The sequence below is a fragment of the Ranitomeya imitator genome, chromosome 5 (assembly GCF_032444005.1).
Source record: "Ranitomeya imitator isolate aRanImi1 chromosome 5, aRanImi1.pri, whole genome shotgun sequence".
Taxonomy (NCBI): domain Eukaryota; kingdom Metazoa; phylum Chordata; class Amphibia; order Anura; family Dendrobatidae; genus Ranitomeya; species Ranitomeya imitator.
In genome coordinates, this window is record NC_091286.1 from 125,372,281 (window position 1) to 125,392,914 (window position 20,634).

General features: G+C 41.4%; 1 protein-coding gene across 2 annotated transcripts in view; it reads right to left on the reverse strand.

The window, feature by feature from the left end:
• UTRN (utrophin) overlaps positions 1 to 20,634 on the reverse strand; it is a 930,516-nt gene that overhangs the window by 779,631 nt on the left and 130,251 nt on the right. For both annotated transcript variants that reach the window (XM_069769124.1, XM_069769123.1), the window contains exon 3: positions 9,747 to 9,808. In XM_069769124.1, the coding sequence (XP_069625225.1) occupies positions 9,747 to 9,808 (62 nt within the window). The remainder of the gene's footprint in view (positions 1 to 9,746; positions 9,809 to 20,634) is intronic.

The following is a 20,634-nucleotide window of genomic DNA, read 5'->3' on the forward strand; positions in this document are numbered from 1 at the left end:
TCAAGTTCCGAAGGAATGCTGAGTAAGTAAGACCCTCAGGCTGATGGGAATCTACAACATGTAGACACTGCGCATATAAAAGGAAAAGACGAAAAGGGAAATGATAAACCGAAGAACAATAGTAGCAAGGTCAAGAAGAGTCTACATATTGTTTTCTTCCGCCAGACTCCATTTCAAGGTAAAAACTGTATCTGGTAGTTGTGAAATGATAAAGGATCTGGTCCGGATTACATATTAATGGAGACATAAGAGAAGAGACACTTGCAGATGATAGTCATGGCGTCTATACTCATTCACTGAAGCAATGCTGCAATCCATGAGTGAAACCTAATGGACAGGAACGAGGTCTTACAGTATTTCAAAATGTGACCGATGCTTTTTACTGACCATCGACTATGAGCCCATATAGTATGACAATGAAGGAGTGTTCCCCATCTCATAAATCTTTATAGACAAGAAGCAAAAGGCTAAACTACAAGATGACATGATTAGTTTAAGATGTGATCCCAAGGCTGGATGTGATTTCCTAAATCACTTTACATCTTGCGCTGGGGACAGTCTTTTTTGGCAGAGAGCGCTTCTAAATAATCATTTCAAGTACCGGGATTCTAGCCTTTATTTTTCCAAACAATCTGAATCCCTGTATAAGCACTTTTTGTTCTACCATAGGTCTATAACCGCGTTTATTCTGTGGACGTTTGTTAGATTGCTTTGCTTCAATAGGCCCTTAATAACATGTTAATAAGACAGATACTTTCCCACTATAGTCTACGTCACACATAGAACACATTCCATCGTCTTCTTGTCTTTCGGTTGTTTGGTTGTATTTTTGGTATTGTATTGTTGGACCATTGGGCACTGCCAAAATAATTGTATACTAATGGTCTGCACAAAAAATAATAACAATCAGGAATAACAGTGGAAACTCTGAGTTTTGACTGACAGTTATCTGTAGTTTGGTGACAGCTAAAGTTAGAAGATGACATATTATCATTATATGGTAGTCCCCATGTCCATAGCTTTCAATAAGGCTCTATAGTCGTACTTAGTCAAACCCAGCATCTTCAGTCAGGAGAACATGAAGGCGATCCATCAGAAATTAACCCCTGTGTTCTCTGCAGCAACATGCAGAAAATACCACGCAATGAAACATTGTGGATAACTTTACCTCCTGCTTCCTTTTACGATTCATTTCTAGGTTTAGTGTTTCTTTGAAGAACTTGTCCAGGTTTGGGATGAAGGTATGCAGTCACTCTATGTGTCTGCAGATTTCTGAACCCTTAGAGTATGCGCACCGCGCACTGTCATGATTCTTTGGTGCCAGCGGTGCTAGTGGCCAGTCAACTGGCTGCAAATATATTATATGCATACTTCCAGCCACATTCCGACTAGACGTGTGCAGCCTTGCTCAACACAAGTGAATTGAGGAAGGTCGAGCACGTCTAGTCGGTACATATCCACATCTATGCGAATGGCATACTCTCGCCACCGGCACAGGCAAATCCTTAAAGTGTACGGTGCGCTTTGTGAGGATTCAAAAGTCTGCAGTCACATAGAGTGACTTTAATGCTTTAGCACTGTATACCGCTAATTGAACTCACCCATTTCGGTTTAATATGCTAACATTTCGGAATACTTCTCTCTTACTCAAGGATCACACCGAGTTTGCTCTCATAACTGAACGACTAAGCATATGCATGATCTCAGCAGCGATTCTCATCTCCCCAGTAATTACAGTGCTATGTATAGTGTACTTTTAAAATGCATTAACAAAAGTAACTATGATATAAAATATAGATGACTATCACTTTGCAGTTTACAGCCTGTGTCTTCTCTGCTCGTATGGATGACAATGTAGGGAGAAGTTAGACACAGGACCACTTACAGGCTGTCTCTGATCCAACTGGCTCTTGTACTAGAATAAATACAGGATGTTTTGAAACATTTATATGGTTCTGGCTATTGAACAAAAAGATTTCTCTACCAGTGTACAGCGGAAAAAAGAAAATCATGGGATTAGTGTGGAGGCATTCTATCCAATCCCTAATTCTTTTTATTATATCCACACGGAAAAACATGAATAATCAGTTTTTGCTGCCTGGGTTTGGGTTCTTACTACCCCTTGCACCTTGCCAATGATGCAGTAATCTAACGCCACTTTCTCTGACACAAGCTAGAGAGTAGAACAACTAGGTTTCTTTGGGTTTCCAGTACACTCCCTGACAGAAGTTATGTCGCTTATTCATGTTATATAAATGAAAGCTTATAACCTGATGTTAAATTCATCCATTGGTTGTATTAATTATTCTTTTGAAAGCTGAAACCCTCCGAAATGTGGTTTAGCTTAAGAAAATAAATTGGCATCAATGCAGAAATATTGATCAGTTAATGGACACAGAATGGTCAGATTTTGGCAAGACAAAGGTTTTGCCGTCTGGTCATATAATGCACCCAATCCTAGTTTACATCCTCACCTGTTCTCAGTAAATGATCGGTTAATTAGTGTGTGTTTTTTAAAAAGAAACCCAGCACTCCAGACCTTCACTTAAACTGCAACTTGAGCTCTGACATCATGCCAAAAATCCACCCTGTGACCAAAGCCTGGATTATCAAGAGGCTGAAGACCAGATCCACTGCAGAGGTGGCTGACAACTTTAAAGTGTCTCAGCGTCAAGTACAGAGAATTAAAAAAAGATTTGAAGAGACTGGAGATGTGTTTGACAAGCCCAGGTCCGGCAGACCCCGTAAGACAACTTCTCAGGAGGAACGTTTGTTGGTTAGAAAATCCAAAGCAAGCCCCTCTTCCACTGTTGAAGAGCTCCAAGAGGCCTGGTCACCGCAAGTCCCTGTGTCAACTAGAACAGTTTGTAGGATTCTGTCTCGAAATGGCCTCCATGGTAGAATCAGTGCCCAAAAGCCAGCACTAAACAAAAGGCAAATAAAAAAAAACGAGTGGCATTTGCAAAGTTCAACAGCCTGCTAAACAGATGGATGCTGGAAAAATGGCAGAAGGTGGATTTCTCTGATAAATCTTCAGTAGAATTACACCACAGCCGCTGCAAATACTGCAGGAGACCTACTGGAGCCCTTACAGATTCAAAATACACCCAGAAAAGTTACATTTGGTGGTGGAAAGATCATGGTCTGGGGTTACATTCAGTATGGGGGTGTGCAAACATTTGCAAGGTGGAAGGCAATATCAATAGCCTAAAATATCAAGAAGTATTAGCTACCTCTTACATTCCAAATCATAAAAGGGGGCAAATTCTGCAGCAGGATGGTGCTCCATCTCATACATCTTTCTTTACAACAAAGTTCCTCCAGGCAAAAAACATCAAGGTGCTCAAGGACTGGCCAGCCCAGTCACCAGACATGAACATCACTGAGCATGTTTGGGGTAGGATGAAAGAGGAAGCTTGGAAGACAAAACCAAAGAATCTAGATGAACTCTGGGAGGCATGTAAGACTGCATTCTTTGCTATTCCTGATGACTTCATTAATAAATTGTATGAATCAGTGTTGAACTGCATGGATGCAGTCCTTCAAGCTCATGGAAGTCAAACAAAATATTAAATGTGACTCTAATAGCACCACAACTTTATTCACGAATGTTGTGCAACATATATTTGTATTTTAAGTTAATTATTTGTTTGAATACCACATTACTTTCTGTGGGCGACAAAACTTTTGTCTTGCCAAAATCTGACCATTCTGTGTCCATTAACTGATCAATATTTCTGCATTGATGCCAATTTATTTTCTTAACCTAAACCACATTTTGGAGGGTTTCAGATTTCAAAAGAATAATTTATACAATCAATGGATGAATTTACCGTCAGGTCATAAGCTTTTATTTACATAACATGGAAAAGCGACATAAAGGTACCTTCACACTCAGCGACGCTGCAGCGATACCGACAATGATGTCGATCGATGCAGCGTCGCTGTTTGGTCGCTGGAGAGCTGTCACACAGACAGCTCTCCAGCGACCAACGATCCCGAGGTCCCCGGTAACCAGGGTAAACATAGGGTTACTAAGCGCAGGGCCGCGCTTAGTAACCCGATGTTTACCCTGGTTACCAGCGTAAACGTTAAAAAAACAAACACTACATACTTACCTTCAGCTGTCTGCCCTTCGGCGCTCTGCTTTCCTCTGCACTGTCAGCGCCGGTCAGCCGGAAAGCAGAGCGGTGACGTCACCGCTGTGCTTTCCGGCTGGCCGGCGCTGACACAGGATGCAGGAGGAGTGCAGAGAAGCACAGCGCCAGGGACAGACAGCTGAAGGTAAGTATGTAGTGTTTGTTTTTTTAACGTTTACGCTGGTAACCAGGGTAAACATCGGGTTACTAAGCGCGGCCCTGCGCTTAGTAACCCGATGTTTACCCTGGTTACCAGTGAAGACATCGCTGGATCGGCGTCACACACGCCGATCCAGCGATGTCAGCGGGAGATCCAGCGACAAAATAAAGTGCTGGACTTTCCTCAGCGACCAACGATCTCCCAGCAGGGGCCTGATCGTTGGTCGCTGTCACACATAACGATTTCCTTAACGATATCATTGCTACGTCACAAAAAACAACGATATCGTTAACGATATTGTTATGTGTGACGGTACCTTAACTTCTGTCAGGGAGTGTAGGGTGTCATCCTTGGGTGTACAGTGTAATAGCTAATTATTGTTTGTGGGCAGTAGGACAAAAGGAATGACCTTTGCCTAAGTAATCTGCATGATTACCAATAGCACAGGAGAGGTTTGTAGGTGACAGGACAGGTTTGGAGACCAAAACAACTTATGACAAATGGAGATCAAGAGCAAGTCACAAAACGTGCTGTTTTGGTAACAGGTCAGGTCTCTGTTGTTTAGACACTATTGTGGCATCAAGTGTCAGAATGTTTAGGAAAAAAGTAAGAGAATTATAGGTCAACCTAAGAGGAAGGGTCAGGGCACCTTCATGTAATCACGGGTGGCATCAGTACCACCTTCCTCAGTCTGGATGAATTCTCCCTTGGTTAAATCTTGGATGTAATCGTCAGCAGTAAATTCATTTTCTTATTAAAGAGATCAAAAATATTTAAGTCAATGAATGATGAAAACCTGCTTTTTATTTGCTCAGATCTTGCTGCTTGACTGCCTTTTAGTTCACCACCATAACTGATCTGTGACTACTGACAGCTACAGTGTCTACAGAGAGTCTTAGGTAGTCTGTGACACGCCCACTGTCTCATCATTGGTTGAGGCTGCAGCTCTCCCTCTTCAGATTGGCTGCAGGATATAAACAGAAGATCCCAGGACGTCACTACATAAAGGACTGTTTCCCAGTACAGCAGGGATAGAATACTGAAAAGTACAGATTTAACCACCAGTAGGTAAAAGTCAACTGCAACACATATACTGAGACAAATTAGGTTTTCAAATAAGGAAACGTGGAGGATCGCTTTAAAGCTGTAGCTATATGGTGACTTAATGTCCCACCAAAGTCTCAGTCACGATGTAACTACCATTATGTGACTGCATCTGCAAATAGTACTGATATGTTTGGGTTGTTGTAAATGTCTAATGCAATGGAGATTTGCACCCACGTAGCCCAGCCTTATACAGATGATTAGGATATTTATGATAACCCTCCGTGCAGTCAGGATGACCCTCAAAAAATCTATATATTGTAGTTTTCCAAACAAGAAATGTTTAGGGATTTCCTTTTTCTTTTTTTGCCACAAGTAACAATGCTCTAGAGTTAATCATCAGCATACAATGGCATGGTAAATACACAGGGAACTGGTGATCTGTCTGTATGCAGAAGTCAGTACTGGCCTTTAATCACATCAAACAGTGTGTAAATGTCAAATGTCAAGGGTGTTCGGGATTTCATCCAGGCACACAGCCTATACATTATTTCGGATAGACATACATGTATTTTTTTCATAAAATCTCTTCCAAACCAAGTAAAATAAATCATTCAATTATTCACAAATTAAATAAAAATGTTTGGACTGAGCCATGGAAAACCGTATACTGAAGCAATAGAAAAAGTTTAAAGACGGCTCTGCTGGGTGTGGGAGCTGAATACATCATGGGTCTGGCATTCTCAGGAAATTCCTGCAACAGCACAATGATTTTCAATCAACTGTTCCACGCATTTTATACACTCACACACACTTATGTGCACTGTTGTTTTCCCTGGCTAAAAGTGAAAAGTTTTAGATCACAATCTATCACCATACTTAAAGCATTAATGCAGAATTCAAGTACGGAATTTGTTCAACACCCTGCTGTCTGCCCCATAGATCATTCACAATTTTCCCTGTCCAACGCCACGCCACCATACTGCAATAAGAAGACAAACTTATCGCTCTCACCTACAAAGCTCTCCACAGTTCTGCACCTCCCTACATCACTTCCTTCATCTCTGTCTACCATCCTACTCGTCCTCTTCGTTCCACTAGTGACCTAAGATTCACATCCTCTATTATCTGAGCCTCACCCTCCTCATCTCGTGATGCACCAGTTTTCTGGAATGCGCTACCGCAGACAATCCAGTTAATTCTCAGTACCCACAGTTTCAAGCGTGCCCTAAATACACATTTCTTTAGACAGCCTATCACCTCACCTCACTAATCTTAAGGTACCGTCTCACAGTGGCACTTTGGTCGCTACGACGGCACGATCCGTGACGCTCCAGCGTCGCTCCATTATCGCTCCAGCGTTGTAGACTGCGGTCACACTTCGCAATGCACGGCACTGGAGCGATAATTTCATGACGTATTTGCGATGTAGAATCAGCAGAGGAGGTGGAGAATATCGTGCACACCTTTGTTACACCATGCGATCATGCCGCCACAGCGGGACACTTGACGATGAAAGAAAGTTTCAAACAATCTGCTAAGACGTACGATTCTCAGCGGGGTCCCTGATCACAGTAGCGTGTCAGACACAGCGAGATCGTAAATATATCGCTGGAACGTCACGGATCGTGCCGTCGTAACGACCAAAGTGCCACTGTGAGACGGTACACTAACTATCCCATGTTCTCTCTTCCACGTACTTGTACTTGTACACATACTGGCTGGTGACTAGTTCATGCAGCGTTATTTAAATGTCCTTATTTATTGCATTGATGGCTGGACCTTACTCGACAATTACTTTATCTTTACCTTTTGTGTCTCCCCTATTTCCTCTTAAGGTACCTTCACACTAAACGATATCGCTAGCGATCCGTGACGTTGCAGCGTCCTGGCTAGCGATATCGTTCAGTGTGACACGCAGCAGCGATCAGAATCCTGCTGTGATGTCGTTGGTTGGGGCTAGAAGGCCAGAACTTTCTTTGGTCGCTGGCTCTCCCGCTGACATCGCTGAATCGGCATGTGTGACACCGATTCAGCGATGTCTTCGCTGGTAACCAGGGTAAACATCGGGTTACTAAGCGCAGGGCCGCGCTTAGTAACCCGATGTTTACACTGGATACCATCCTAAAAGTAAAAAAAACAAACGCTTCATACTTACCTTCGCTGTCTGTCCCCGGCGCTGTGCTTTCCTGCACTCACTGTGAGCACAGCGGCCGGAAAGCAGAGCGGTGACGTCACCGCTCTGCTTTCCTGCACTCACTGTGAGCACAGCGGCCGGAAAGCAGAGCGGTGACGTCACCGCTCTGCTTTCCGGCCGCTGTGCTCACAGCCAGTGCAGAGAAGCAGAGCACTGGGGACAGACAGCGAAGGTAAGTATGTAGTGTTTGTTTTTTTTACTTTTACGCTGGTAACCAGGGTAAACATCCGGTTACTAAGCGCGGCCCTGCGCTTAGTAACCCGATGTTTACCCTGGTTACCGGCATCGTTGGTCGCTGGAGAGCTGTCTGTGTGACAGCTCTCCAGCAACCAAACAGCGACGCTGCAGTGATCCGGATCGTTGTCTGGATCGCTGCAGCGTCGTTTAGTGTGACGGTACCTTTAGACTGTATGCTTGCGAGCAGGACCCTCACTCCTTTTGGTATGCATTGAACTATGTGTTACTCTGTAATGTCTTATCTTATTTGTACAAGTACCCTATGAATTGTGAAATCTGTTGACAAGTTGGTGCTATAGAAATTAAAATTATTATCACATAGTGTAAACATTAATATACAATCATATGATTTTATGTCCACACTAGTATACAATGTGGATAAATTCCTTAGCATACATAATAGTAAATGACCACATGTGTAAAAAAACCTTACACATGTACAAACATATACAGCATTCACCTATAGAAAGTCATAACTGTCTGAGTGACCCGCGGAGACCCAATGGGTAAGGAAGCAAAATACAAAATGGATCTGCTAACCAGAAAGTTGGCGTGAACTTTGACAAGTTTGAGCCCTATCTGCATACAATAGAGCAGCAGAATACACTGCATTGTATAAAAAGGTGACACATAGCAATAAACTACAATCATCCTTGGAAAGACAGAATTGGTCTACTTGTAAGATATCACGCTTGTTAGCATTTTGCTCACAAGTGGAGAAGAACACTAACCACAGATAAACTAATGGCAGAAATATCTCACATTGTGTCGGAGGGAAACATGATATCGCTATGATCATCTCATTGCACTAAAGGTATGAGCGTCAACACACCTGAACATAATGATAATAATAATAATAATAATAATAAATGTTTACAAAATGAGAATGTATTAGAAACTGATTTTAGTGATTAAATAAAATATAGGTGTTACATTTCCGTAAAGAGTAGCAGTCACCAAGCAGGGGCCTTTTTATTTAAAAAGAGGGGGCAGCCCCAGACTGATGATTTGACTAAATCTAAACTACTGCATAAAGCGCTAATAAGTGCCCTTAATGCCCCCTGAAAGGGCTGAGTTTATGGGTTCCCAGGATGCAGAGTGGGAACCAACAACCCTAGGAAGCCCCTCTATGGGAGAAAGAGCGAGATCTCGCTCTTTTTAGCCCATTGCTGTCGCATACTTTACTAAGGTGTTACTGAAGGGTGATTGAACTAGTGATGTTATCGATCGTTAACAGCTTTAGGGTATGTGCACACGTCAGGTTTTTTTCCTGACAAAATCCGGAGAATTCTGGCAGAAAATCGCGTTTTTTTCCGCGCGGATTTTTCGCGGTTTTTGCACGTTTTTTTGCGCTGATTTTTAGCGGAATTTTTGCGTTTTTTTTTTTTTTTTTTTCTTGAAAGTCATTTTGGCTTATAAATCCGCAAAAAATCCGCAAAAAGAATGAGCATGTCCATTTTTTTGGCGGAATGCGTTTTTTTTTGCGGTAAAAAACGCATCCATCTGAACAAAAAATCCGGAATGCATTCTAAATGATAGGATGCATATTTTTAGCGTTTTTGATGCGGAATTATAGCGTTTTTATAGCGAAATTCCGCAAAAAAAACGCTAAAAATCCGAACGTGTGCACATACCCTTACACTACACAGCAGCGGTGGTTGAGTGGACAGAGCGCTGCTCCTGAGGAGGGATTTGCCACTGCACTGTCGTGTTTGCTTAGTGTTTCTGGGGCGATATTATGTGTGGCGCTATGTGGCGCTGCTGGGGAGGTGTGTTGTGCTGCACTCCCGTAGGTGTGATGTCTGGCGTTGGGGTAATAAGGGAGTTACTATGGATTTAATATGGGTGCTGCATAATGGTATCTATTCACTGGTGAGGCACCATCATTACTATGGATTAGTGGCTGAGGCCCATATGGAAAACGTTTGTGAATCCTAGGTGTGAAGGGTTAAAGAAGAAACAGTCATACCTTTGAGAAACGGGCATTTATCCATTTTGTGAAAGTTTTCTTCTGTACATCATTATGTTCATCTGATAAAAAATAGAGATATATATTAGCACATGGTTTTCCCATTTTGCTTTTAAACATACCTTTATATTCACATACAAAATACACAATTTTTAACCCTTCTTGATAGAATTGGGGATAACTTACTGATCGCTAGAGGTACAACTGCTGGGACTCGTACCGATCCCAAGAAGGGGGCTTTGTCTATGGTACTGCCATTCGTTGTGTATGGTTGGCTACAGTATTGCCAGTGATAGCAGGGTTAAACAGTCAGCTATGTTTGGCATTCCCAAAGACACTGAATAAAGGTGTAACACACGACCTGTGCATTATTCAGACAGGCTGTGCAGACCCCTGTTTTCGGAATCAGTGGGTTTTCCAAAAAGTAATAGGATTCCCAGCAATCAAGAACCCACCATTCCCTTTAAAGTGTTTTCCATATACTCTTTAATCCATCAGCTACATCGTCATAAGCAATCAAAAAACATACTTGCGTCCGTCCGTAAGAAGAAACGTAAAACATCCCAAAAGTAAAAAGGAATATTACTCTTGGCAACTCTTGAAATAATTCTGTAAGGATAACTTGGGTTTGACTGTATTTAGGGTTAAAAAATAGCATGTGTCCCACCACCACACTGCACCACATATGGACAAGGAATTTCTGCAAAGAACAAATAACTATTTGTGTTAATTAGGCATTTGTAATCCAGAGGGCAAAATTCCCTGAATTCCTTATCAGCAGATCTGCCTACCAGTACAAGACTAAATTCTAACACATTTCAACAAAAATGACCTTGTGACTAGCAATGAAAATAAAAAGTGTGGAAAATTATATTGCTAGAGACGGCAAAATAGGCAATCCGAATGAAAGAAATCTGCCTAAAAAAGAAAACGAAGCAGCTTGCAACAATATGAGCGAAACATTCAAATGATTTTCGTAGAAATCCTTGTAAAGTGCTGCGGAATGTGTTGGCGCTACAGAAATAAGATTATTATTATTTGCCCCCATACAGTGCCAATGTGGGGCTAACGAGAGTCAATTAACCATTCATGCCGCTCATTTCGTGCAGTATATTTCCCCTCGTAGAGTGCTGACGCCCGTGGAAAGGCTGCCGTATAAATTAGAAGGTTGACTCTCCCATACACTGGCGTTCTCGTTCTGCTGTCATGTTCCTCGTCCATCAGTTGGCCAGTTCCACCATAAACGTTATGTTGTGAGCCAAACCTGTTGATATCAGTGGATTCAGATGACATTAGTCTAATCTGTATGGGGACCTTAGGTCTGTGTGAGAGGTCACTTATCGTCAAGTCTCTTTTTCAGTCAAGTGGGTTAACTAAGACATGTACAGTCTTTATTTCTCAGCACAGTTCAGATAGGAATAGACCTGACTTATCAAAGTCAAGTAACACTTTTTTTGGCTTTACATTGATTACTACTACTATTTTTTAGAAATATTGTAAAAACTGGAAAATGTTTCTGGCAATTATGAATTTGAATTGAGCTTAGTACATACAGTCGAACTGCCTTGAGATGACCTCAGTTATTAACTTTAAAAAATGGTCTTTAAGGTGGATAGATTTCTCAACAAAAATGGCTAATATATAAAGAATATATATATTTATATTTATTTATTTTTTCTTGGCCTTACACTCGATCTCGAGCCATGGTGACTTGATGTATGAACGATCTGTAGGAAGATCGATTGTGTGCAAGCCTAGGTAGGTCCACCTGGTGCTTCTCCACTGTTATCTTGATAGTATCAGGCCATCAAGTTGCTGGTCTTCCTTTCTGCCTTGTTCCTTCTATTCTTCTGACCATGATGTTCTTCTCTAGTGTTTGCTTTCTTCGTATGATGTGTCCAAATTAGGCAAGTCATAGTTTGATGATCCTTGCTTCGAGGAACATGTCTGGCTTGATTTGTTCCATAATTGATTTATTTCTTCTTCTTGCCATTCATGGTATTGATGACATCCTTCTCCAGCACCACATTTCAAAGGAGTATGTCTACTACAAAGGACAACTCAGTAATCAGAATGACCAGAAATGACCATAAACTTTGTATAACAAATGGTTCCACTACATAGTATAGCCCCTGGTGAAAACCTTAAGAAGAGGAATGTCTATGGGAATAGACTTGCAAGATGTAATTATCCAATATATTTTCGCATTCTTCTCATTTCCATAACAGAGGGGCCAATCTCTTTGAATCACAGCTGTATTTATAGGTTGTCTGACAGCTGAATTAGTCTTTTGTTTATAGAGTAGTTAAAAAAAACAGTAGTTAAAAAAAACAGACAAAGCAGAATTATATAATGAAAATTAAAAAGCAAGTTCAAAATGTAAAAAAAAAAAAAAAAAAAATTCCGGAACCACTTCTGAAATATGTGAATATGTCAGTAAGCACTATGGGAATCCAAATCTAAATTACAGTAATAATATTAGTCATAATATTCTTATTATGAAGATACTTTTATTATCATTGTTGTTGTATTATGTAAGGATATTTCCTGAGATGTGTTTTAGAGTCTTCAAGGGACTGTCCATGATTTTATATTCAAGGCCTATTCTTAGGATGGGTCATCAATATTAGATAAGTGGGAGTCGGAAAACCAGCACCCCCACCGATCACCTGATCTAGGTGTTGCCGGCTGGATGTGTAAAGTTCCATCAACTATACAGTTGGCGTGGTCAGGTACTACAGTTAGTTGAAAGAATAGCAGTGGATCTACACTACAGCTGTGTAGTTCCGGTCCACAACTGATCACATCAAGCACAGAGATAAGCTGATCAGTGGGGGTGCGTGTCTAATATCTTATACTGATGACCGGCTCTAAGTATAGGTCATCAATATAAAGTCCTGGACAACCCGTTGAAATATTTATGAGCACTCTAAAGAGAGGAGTTCCTCTAAACAGGGATACACAGCTGGTGGTCTGAGGGCCACACTGTCAGACGGAACCTCACCCAAAGGCCACAAAAAAGGGATTTTACTAGGGATGCATATCCCATAAATGTCTGATAGGTAGGAGTTAGTAGAAACCCCAAATTTCAATGGGAGACCCTTCCTTCTACATTTGGCTTTCAAGAGAGGAGTAAACAGAGATCGTACCGGCACGAGCTCCCTCTATTATAGAATATTAGAGTTGTAGAAATAGATTACCATTTCCAGACAGACGAGGGCCACAAAGAAAAGTATCTCAGGCTGCATGTGGTCAATCTCTGGATGCAGGTTATGCATCTCTGCTTCTAAAACTACCCACTGGAAAAAAATATTAGTCTCTGACATTTAATGGTTTAGGCTGGTTTCACATTTGCGGTTGTGTCTGCAGCGTATCGTCCGCAACCGCAAACGCATGCAAACGCATGATAACGCTGCATTTTTTATCCGCATCAGCTTACGTATGAAGGCAAAAAAAAACAACAGCGTTTGCATGTGTTTTTACATGCATTTGTGCTTTTTATGCGCATGCGTTTGATTTTTCCAGGTGGGCGTGCCTCAATGGGTGTGCCTAAATCAGTTCCTAGACATGCGCAGTCCGAAGTACGCAAGCGCATCAAACGCATGTGTACGCAAAGACATGCGTACGAATGCGTTCCCATAGACAACAATGCGTTTTTTAGTGTTAGCCGTGCCCCACCGCACACCGCAAAAAAACGCATGCGTAAGGAAACGTGGACAAGCGCATGCACCTGCGTCTTCTACAATGGAAATCAAGACACATGCGGATGTATGCGTCCGAAACGCTGCGGACACAACTGCAAATGTGAAACCAGCCTTACTGTTGTTTACAAAATTTTCCTAAAAGTAGAACAAAAATATTGTAAATTCTATATAAAAGCAAAAGTCAGCTGTCATCTCATTATCATTATCATCAGAGGGCAGGATTTCAACAAAAAGGTAACACTTCTGTAAAAGAACAGGTGCACACCATTGCAACATTGAACAGCTCATATCCTATCACTCCAAACATGATCCCAATGTGCTCTCTTAGAAATCATCCAGTATATTGTGTCTGTATAGACCTTTCCATAAAGCAAATGTCTGCTCCGGTTCATGCAAAAACTCATTGATACTGCATGCATAATTCTGCATATATATTGATAAGCGACAGAGCAACTGGTTTTTAATGTAAAATACGCCAAAAACTTTTTAAACTACATACTTGCACCATAAAGAATCAAATGAATTTCTAGAACAGCAGTATTTTTTACAAGTATTCATAAATATGTCAAAAACTAAGACTGAGAATAAGATTTTTTTTTAATACATACAGTACAGACCAAAAGTTTGGATACACCTTCTCATTTAAAGATTTTTCTGTATTTTCATGACTATGAAAATTGTACATTCACACTGAAGGCATCAAAACTATGAATTAACACATGTGGAATTATATACTTACCGTAACAAAAAAGTGTGAAACAACTGAAATTATGTCTTATATTCTAGGTTCTTCAAAGTAGCCACCTTTTGCTTTGATGACTGCTTTGCACACTCTTGGCATTCTCTTGATGAGCTTCAAGAGGTAGTCACCGGGAATGGTTTTCACTTCACAGATGTGCCCTGTCAGGTTTAATAAGTGGGATTGCTTGCCTTATAAATGGGGTTGGGACCATCAGTTGTATTGTGCAGAAGTCTGATGGATACACAGCTGATAGTCCTACTGAATAGACTGTTAGAATTTGTATTATGGCAAGAAAAAAGCAGCTAAGTAAAGAAAAACAAGTGGCCATCATTACTTTAAGAAATGAAGGTCAGTCAGTCTGAAAAATTGGGAATACTTTGAAAGTGTCCCCAAGTGCAGTGGCAAAAACCATTAAGCGCTACCAAGAAACTGGCTCAGATGAGGACCGCCCCAGGAAAGGAAGACCAAGAGTCACCTCTGCTTCTGAGGATAAGTTTATCCGAGTCACCAGCCTCAGAAATCGCAGGTTAACAGCAGCTCAGATTTGAGAGCAGGTCAATGCCACACAGAGTTCTAGCAGCAGACACATCTCTACAACTGTTAAGAGTAGACTTTGTGCAACAGGCCTTCATGGTAAAATAGCTGAATAAGCAGAAGAGACTTGTTTGGGCTAAAGAACACAAGGAATGGACATTAGGCCAGTGGAAATCTGTGCTTTGGTCTGATGAGTCCAAATTTGAGATCTTTGGTTCCAACCACCGTGTCTTTGTGCGACGCAGAAAAGGTGAACGGATGGACTCTACATGCCTGGTTCCCATGGTGAAGCATGGAGGAGGAGGTGTGATGGTGTGGGGGTGTTTTGCTGGTGACACTGTTGGGGATTTATTCAAAATTGAAGGCATACTGAAGCAGCATGGCTACCACAGCATCTTGCAGTGGCATGCCATTCCATCCGGTTTGCGTTTAGTTGGACCATCATTTATTTTTCAACAGGACAATGACCCCAAACACACCTCCAGGCTGTGTAAGGGCTATTTGAACAAGCAGGAGAGTGATGGAGTGCTACGCCAGATGACCTGGCCTCCACAGTCACCAGACCTGAACCCAATCGAGATGGTTCGGGGTGAGCTGGACCGCAGAGTGAAGGCAAAAGGGCCAACAAGTGCTAAGCATCTCTGGGAACTCCTTCAAGATTGTTGGAAGACCATTCCAGGTGACTACCTCTTGAAGCTCATCAAGAGAATGCCAAGAGTGTCCAAAGCAGTCATCAAAGCAAAAGGTGGCTACTTTGAAGAACCTAGAATATAAGACCTAATTTCAGTTGTTTCACACTTTTTTGTTACGTATATAATTCCACATGTGTTAATTCATAGTTTTGATGCCTTCAGTGGGAATGTACAATTTTCATAGTCATGAAAATACAGAAAAATCTTTAAATGAGAAGGTGTGTCCAAACTTTTGGTCTGTACTGTATGTACCAGAATATTTTGTGATTTGAATGTTAGGAAATGCAGTCCATACAGCAGGTAGTCTATGGAAATGAAAAGTAGGTAACACTAAACCTGTGTGCGGTCTCCCGGCTGGACCGCAATGAAAAGGGAAAGAAGGATCAGGCACATTATAATTTTACAGAGGTGTCTGGTAGCAGATTATTACCAGCTTCACAATGAAGTAAACATGGAAGGATGTTTACACGTGATAGTGTACTTCCAACTCCGCAGAAAAATGCACTTTTATTATAGAATTTACCGTATAGCAGCAGGGAACAGATGAAGTCCATACATAACGTCTCGTAGTACGGAAGCCAAAACTGCTAAATGTTATGTAAGGCAGCACGGACCACCACCTATACCTGCTGCTATTCATAAGGATGTGATTTACAAAAATTAGAATTAACTTTATTAAAAAAAATTAAATAATTGAGTTTTAAAGTACCGTAAATTAGTCACATGGAAAATGGAGTCCAATCTGCAAGCGGCATATTATACAGCGGGAGGAGCTGAACAGATGGATGCATAGTTTTGTGGGGGAAAAAATTATCATTACATGAGTTTTATTCATTTAAATTTGTTCATTTCGGGCGGTCCTACTCAGTGATTGACAGCCTTCCTATAACTGTATGCGCCCACAATGTCTTTATCAGGCGGATTCCGCCTAGAAAGCAACTGAAAAAGCACTAAAAAACTGGCAAAAAGAATTATATGTATCGCTATGTCAAAGCAACCTGATGTGCTCATGTTCTAACTTTTGTCACTTCTTTTAAAGCACCACTCCACCGTTATATTTTTTTCAGCGCTGGAGTGGTGCTACTAGCCTAAGTTCCCTGTCCTAAGTCTCATACTTACCAGCCACCGTCTTCATCTGTTATCGGCGCCGCTCCGGTCGATCCCCATCAGTGTGTGACGTGTCGGATCACTCCACAGTTTGCTGGATGATCCAGAAGTCACAACTCTACTTAAGTCTCTGAGAGGCAGAACGAGGTTCTTATAGACTTACTTAGAAAGCTTGTCGTTACCGGAAAGCTTGTCGGTGCCAGAAACAGCTGAAGGCGGCAGCTGGTAAGTATAATGTTAGGGTCAGGGAACTTAGATTAATGACACCACTCCAGTGCTGAAATAAAAATAACACCAGAATGGTGCTTTAACTGCTGACCAGTCCATTCTTCTGGCAACTTCTTCTGGCTGCCACTATTATATATGAAATTTTAAAAAAATGCTGGTGACAAGCCCGTCCAAAAAAATGTCAGAAAAGACACTTAAGGGAAGACACCACTGGCATTTTTGTAAGGGTCTTCTGCTTAAAAACTGTTACATGTACGCTGGAGTCTAAAAGATGCAGTGAGCTCATCCCTTCAGTTGTGCATACAGAGATAGCTGCTCTGTTACATGCTACTCACAGGTTCCCTTTAAAAATAGCTGTAAGGGAATAGAAAATTCAATATTATGTCAGTTACATAGATGGGCAGCTGCCCCACTGTACTGTAATATGCAATTTGCCTCTTCAGACAGAAAGAGGACTAGAGCTCTAGCGCCACCTATTGGAAGTAGTGATCCTACTAGTCAATATTGAACCTTTAACGAGCCTTGTCACATGACTTAGGACAAAAGCCAAACCAGAATCCCAATTTGTAGGCACGGTGTTTCGGGGTGTTGCCCCTCGTCAGTGCAAAGTATAAGATCTGATTTGGCTAGGTGAGAGGCCTAAGACTGAGATCTAAGGGTAACGTTTCTCCTTGTGGAGAGTGACATGACAAGTCTGGAGAAACATTACCCCCTAGATGCCAGTCTTAGGCCTCTCACCTAGCCAAATCAGATCTCATACTTTGCACTGATAAGGGGCAACACCCCGAAACACTGTGTCTGCAAATTGGGATTCCAGTTATAGCTTTTATCTGAAGTCATATGGCAAGGCTCGTTAAGGGGTTGATATTGATTTTTAGGATTGCCGCTTCCAATAGGTGGCACTAGAGGCAATTTTCATATCTAATTTCCCAGAGGAGCACCTATGGTGTACAAGTCTCCTCACTCTCCTCTAGAAGCAGAAACGTTAACCCTTAGATCACTGTATTGTAACACACAGCTGGTCTGTTAGGGACAAGCCTAAAGCTAGGGTTGTCGACTGCTTCCAATATCAGCCAACAGAATTGTGAGTGTAGCTCGAGACAATATTACAAGCTGTAACTCAGGATCAGTACAACTTTATACACATTATGTAGATACAAACTTACAAAGCTTTGACTGCAGATTATTTCTTTACATAAACTGTTAAATGCTGTGGATAGGGGACATTCCCTTTAAGCATCATAACCTCTATATAAGAAATACCTCTTCTGGTATCTTCAGTAATGAAGATAAATCTACAGCTTAACAACCCTAAAGATTTGTGGCATGGAACAAAAGAAATAGTTTAGATTGCAGAAAGAAATATAGCAATGCACGCAATTGCCTCAAACATTTGCCAATAAGTGAAGAATTCCAGGCATCTAACATTATAAATCATAGCGAAAACCTTCTGGGACAATGAGACATACATTGAAAAAGCATGAATAATACCAGTGGTATTTTACCTTAAAAAAAAACTAAACTAAGTAAAGTTTTTATTTTCATCTACCGGTAATTATTTTTCATTATTTATTCTTATTGGATTTTATTTACTGGTAATATAAGAAAGTTGGCAACTGTCTGGGGCATGTTTGCCTTAATCTGGATCAATAATGTAAGAAGATTATAGGTTGACCAATGACCATGGTTATGTTTACCCCAAAAGTACTGTCATGATGGACTTGCTTTCTGTAGTGCCTCTTGCTGTAGTTGCTAGTATAAGCACTTCCAGCTTGGCCACCTCTGTCATTTTTGGAATAAAGGAAATGTATCACCAGATTTTTGCTACCCCATCAGAGAACACCTTGATATAGGGGCAGAGACCCTGATTCCAATGAAGTTACACTTATTTGGCTGCTTGCTGCAGTTTTGCTAAAATCCCTGTTTTATCTGTTGCAGATCTAGCAGTTCTCTGAATGCTGAGCTCTGTATAAGGCCGGGATCACACATGCGAGAAACACGTCCGTGTCTCGAATGTGAAAACCAAGCTGTGGCGCCGGCACTCCAGAGCGGAGCGTGCGGCTGCATAACAACACATGGAGCCGCACGCTCCGCTTCCAAGTGCCGGCGCCAGAGCTTGGTTTTCACATGCGAGACACGGACCTGTTTCTCGCATGTGTGATCCCGGCCTAACTCCGATCCACAGCAGTTATTGGCAGCTTTCTGTGAACACTGTGCATAAGCATAAAGCTGCCAGTTAGTGGTGCTGGTGGGGTTATACAAAGCTCATGAATATGGAGGACTACATGGCAGTAAGTTTACTAGTCCTCTAGTGATAAACTCCTGCTGATGAAACAGTGATTTTATCAAATTTACAGCAAGCAGACTAGTAAGTGACACATCGCTAGAATCAGGGTCTCTGACTTTACATTATGCTGCTCTCAGATTATGTGGTATATACCTGGCAACAGATTGCCTTTAGGATGAATTAGTTGTGCCAAGCACATGTGTGTGAAGCTTCAGTCCTGACTATGTTACAGAGAAAGACTTGCAGTGAGAAATATCTCTTTAGGCTAAGTTCACACTAGGAATTTTTGCAGCTTTTTTTAATGCATTTTTTAATGGAAATATTCAGCTGCGTTTTACAGTACCAGCAAAATCCATGATATCTAAGAAATCTCATGGACATACCTTGGTGTTTTTGTCATCAGGATTTTGAGCTTTGCATGTTTTTTGCACAATGGAGCATGTCACTTTTTTCAGCGTAAAAAAACGCACCAATACCGCACGTATCAGGTTTTGCTGTGTTTTTTGTGCCAAAACCTGATTCTACAGAATAGGATTTTTCTTTTCAACACGAAACTTTATCAGCATGCACAAGAGACAAATGTAGCATGCCTAAACCGAAGCAAAAAATGCACACAAAACACAAGAAAAACCAAGGAAAACCAAAGAAAACATACTTTTTTTCAGCAGATTCTCTGCTGCCAAGAGATCAGGTTTTCCTGCAGAAAAATCGCTGAAAAAATGCCTAGTGTGAACTTACCCTTAAACTTAATGGGATTTTCCCATGAATACACTTTTTTCTAATAATAATAATAATAATAATAATTTCCACAATTGGATGTGTTTAAATAAAATGTCCCTGTGCTGAGACAATCTTATAAATGTGCCGCTGCTGTGTGATGGCTGTGTCTGACCGTATGGGGACATGGTCTGAACATACCACAGCTCCTGGGCGGGGGAGGATGGAAAAGAGTATACTGACAGGACAGGATCGCAGCTGCTGATTTATGTAAGGAAAAACATTTCACTGAATGGTTAACAGCGTGTTTTACCTCACAGAAAGAACCAGCCATGATCCCATGCTGTAATGTTTGTATTCTCTTGTGTCCTCCTCTGCCCAGGAGATGTGGTATGATCAGACCATGTTCCTGCTTGGTCAGACACAGCCGGGGTACATTTATAAGATTAACATGCACAGGAGCATGTTTTAACATATCCAATTGTGGAACATATTATTCTAAGATCTATTAATTGACATGTATGTTCGTGGGACAATCCCTTTAAATTAGAACATATGAAAATCAAGAAAAGAGTCTCTTGCTTGGCTTCTCTTGTCTTACAAGTCACAGCCATTAGTGACCACAATAATGTGATAAACTCTTCCAAATATTAAGGTATGTTCCCACGGCCAGTAAACGCTGTGGGTTGGATGTTGTGTACCTTCGTGCGTTCAACCCGCAGCGTCCAGATGTTACAGCATAGTGGATGGGATTTCAAGAAATCTCATGCCCACTGTACATCCAGAGATGCCCGCAGTTTACCTGCGGAGACAGACATGCGGCGCATCTTTCCAGACCGCGCCATGTCTATTTATCCTGCGGAGACGCTCACCTCTA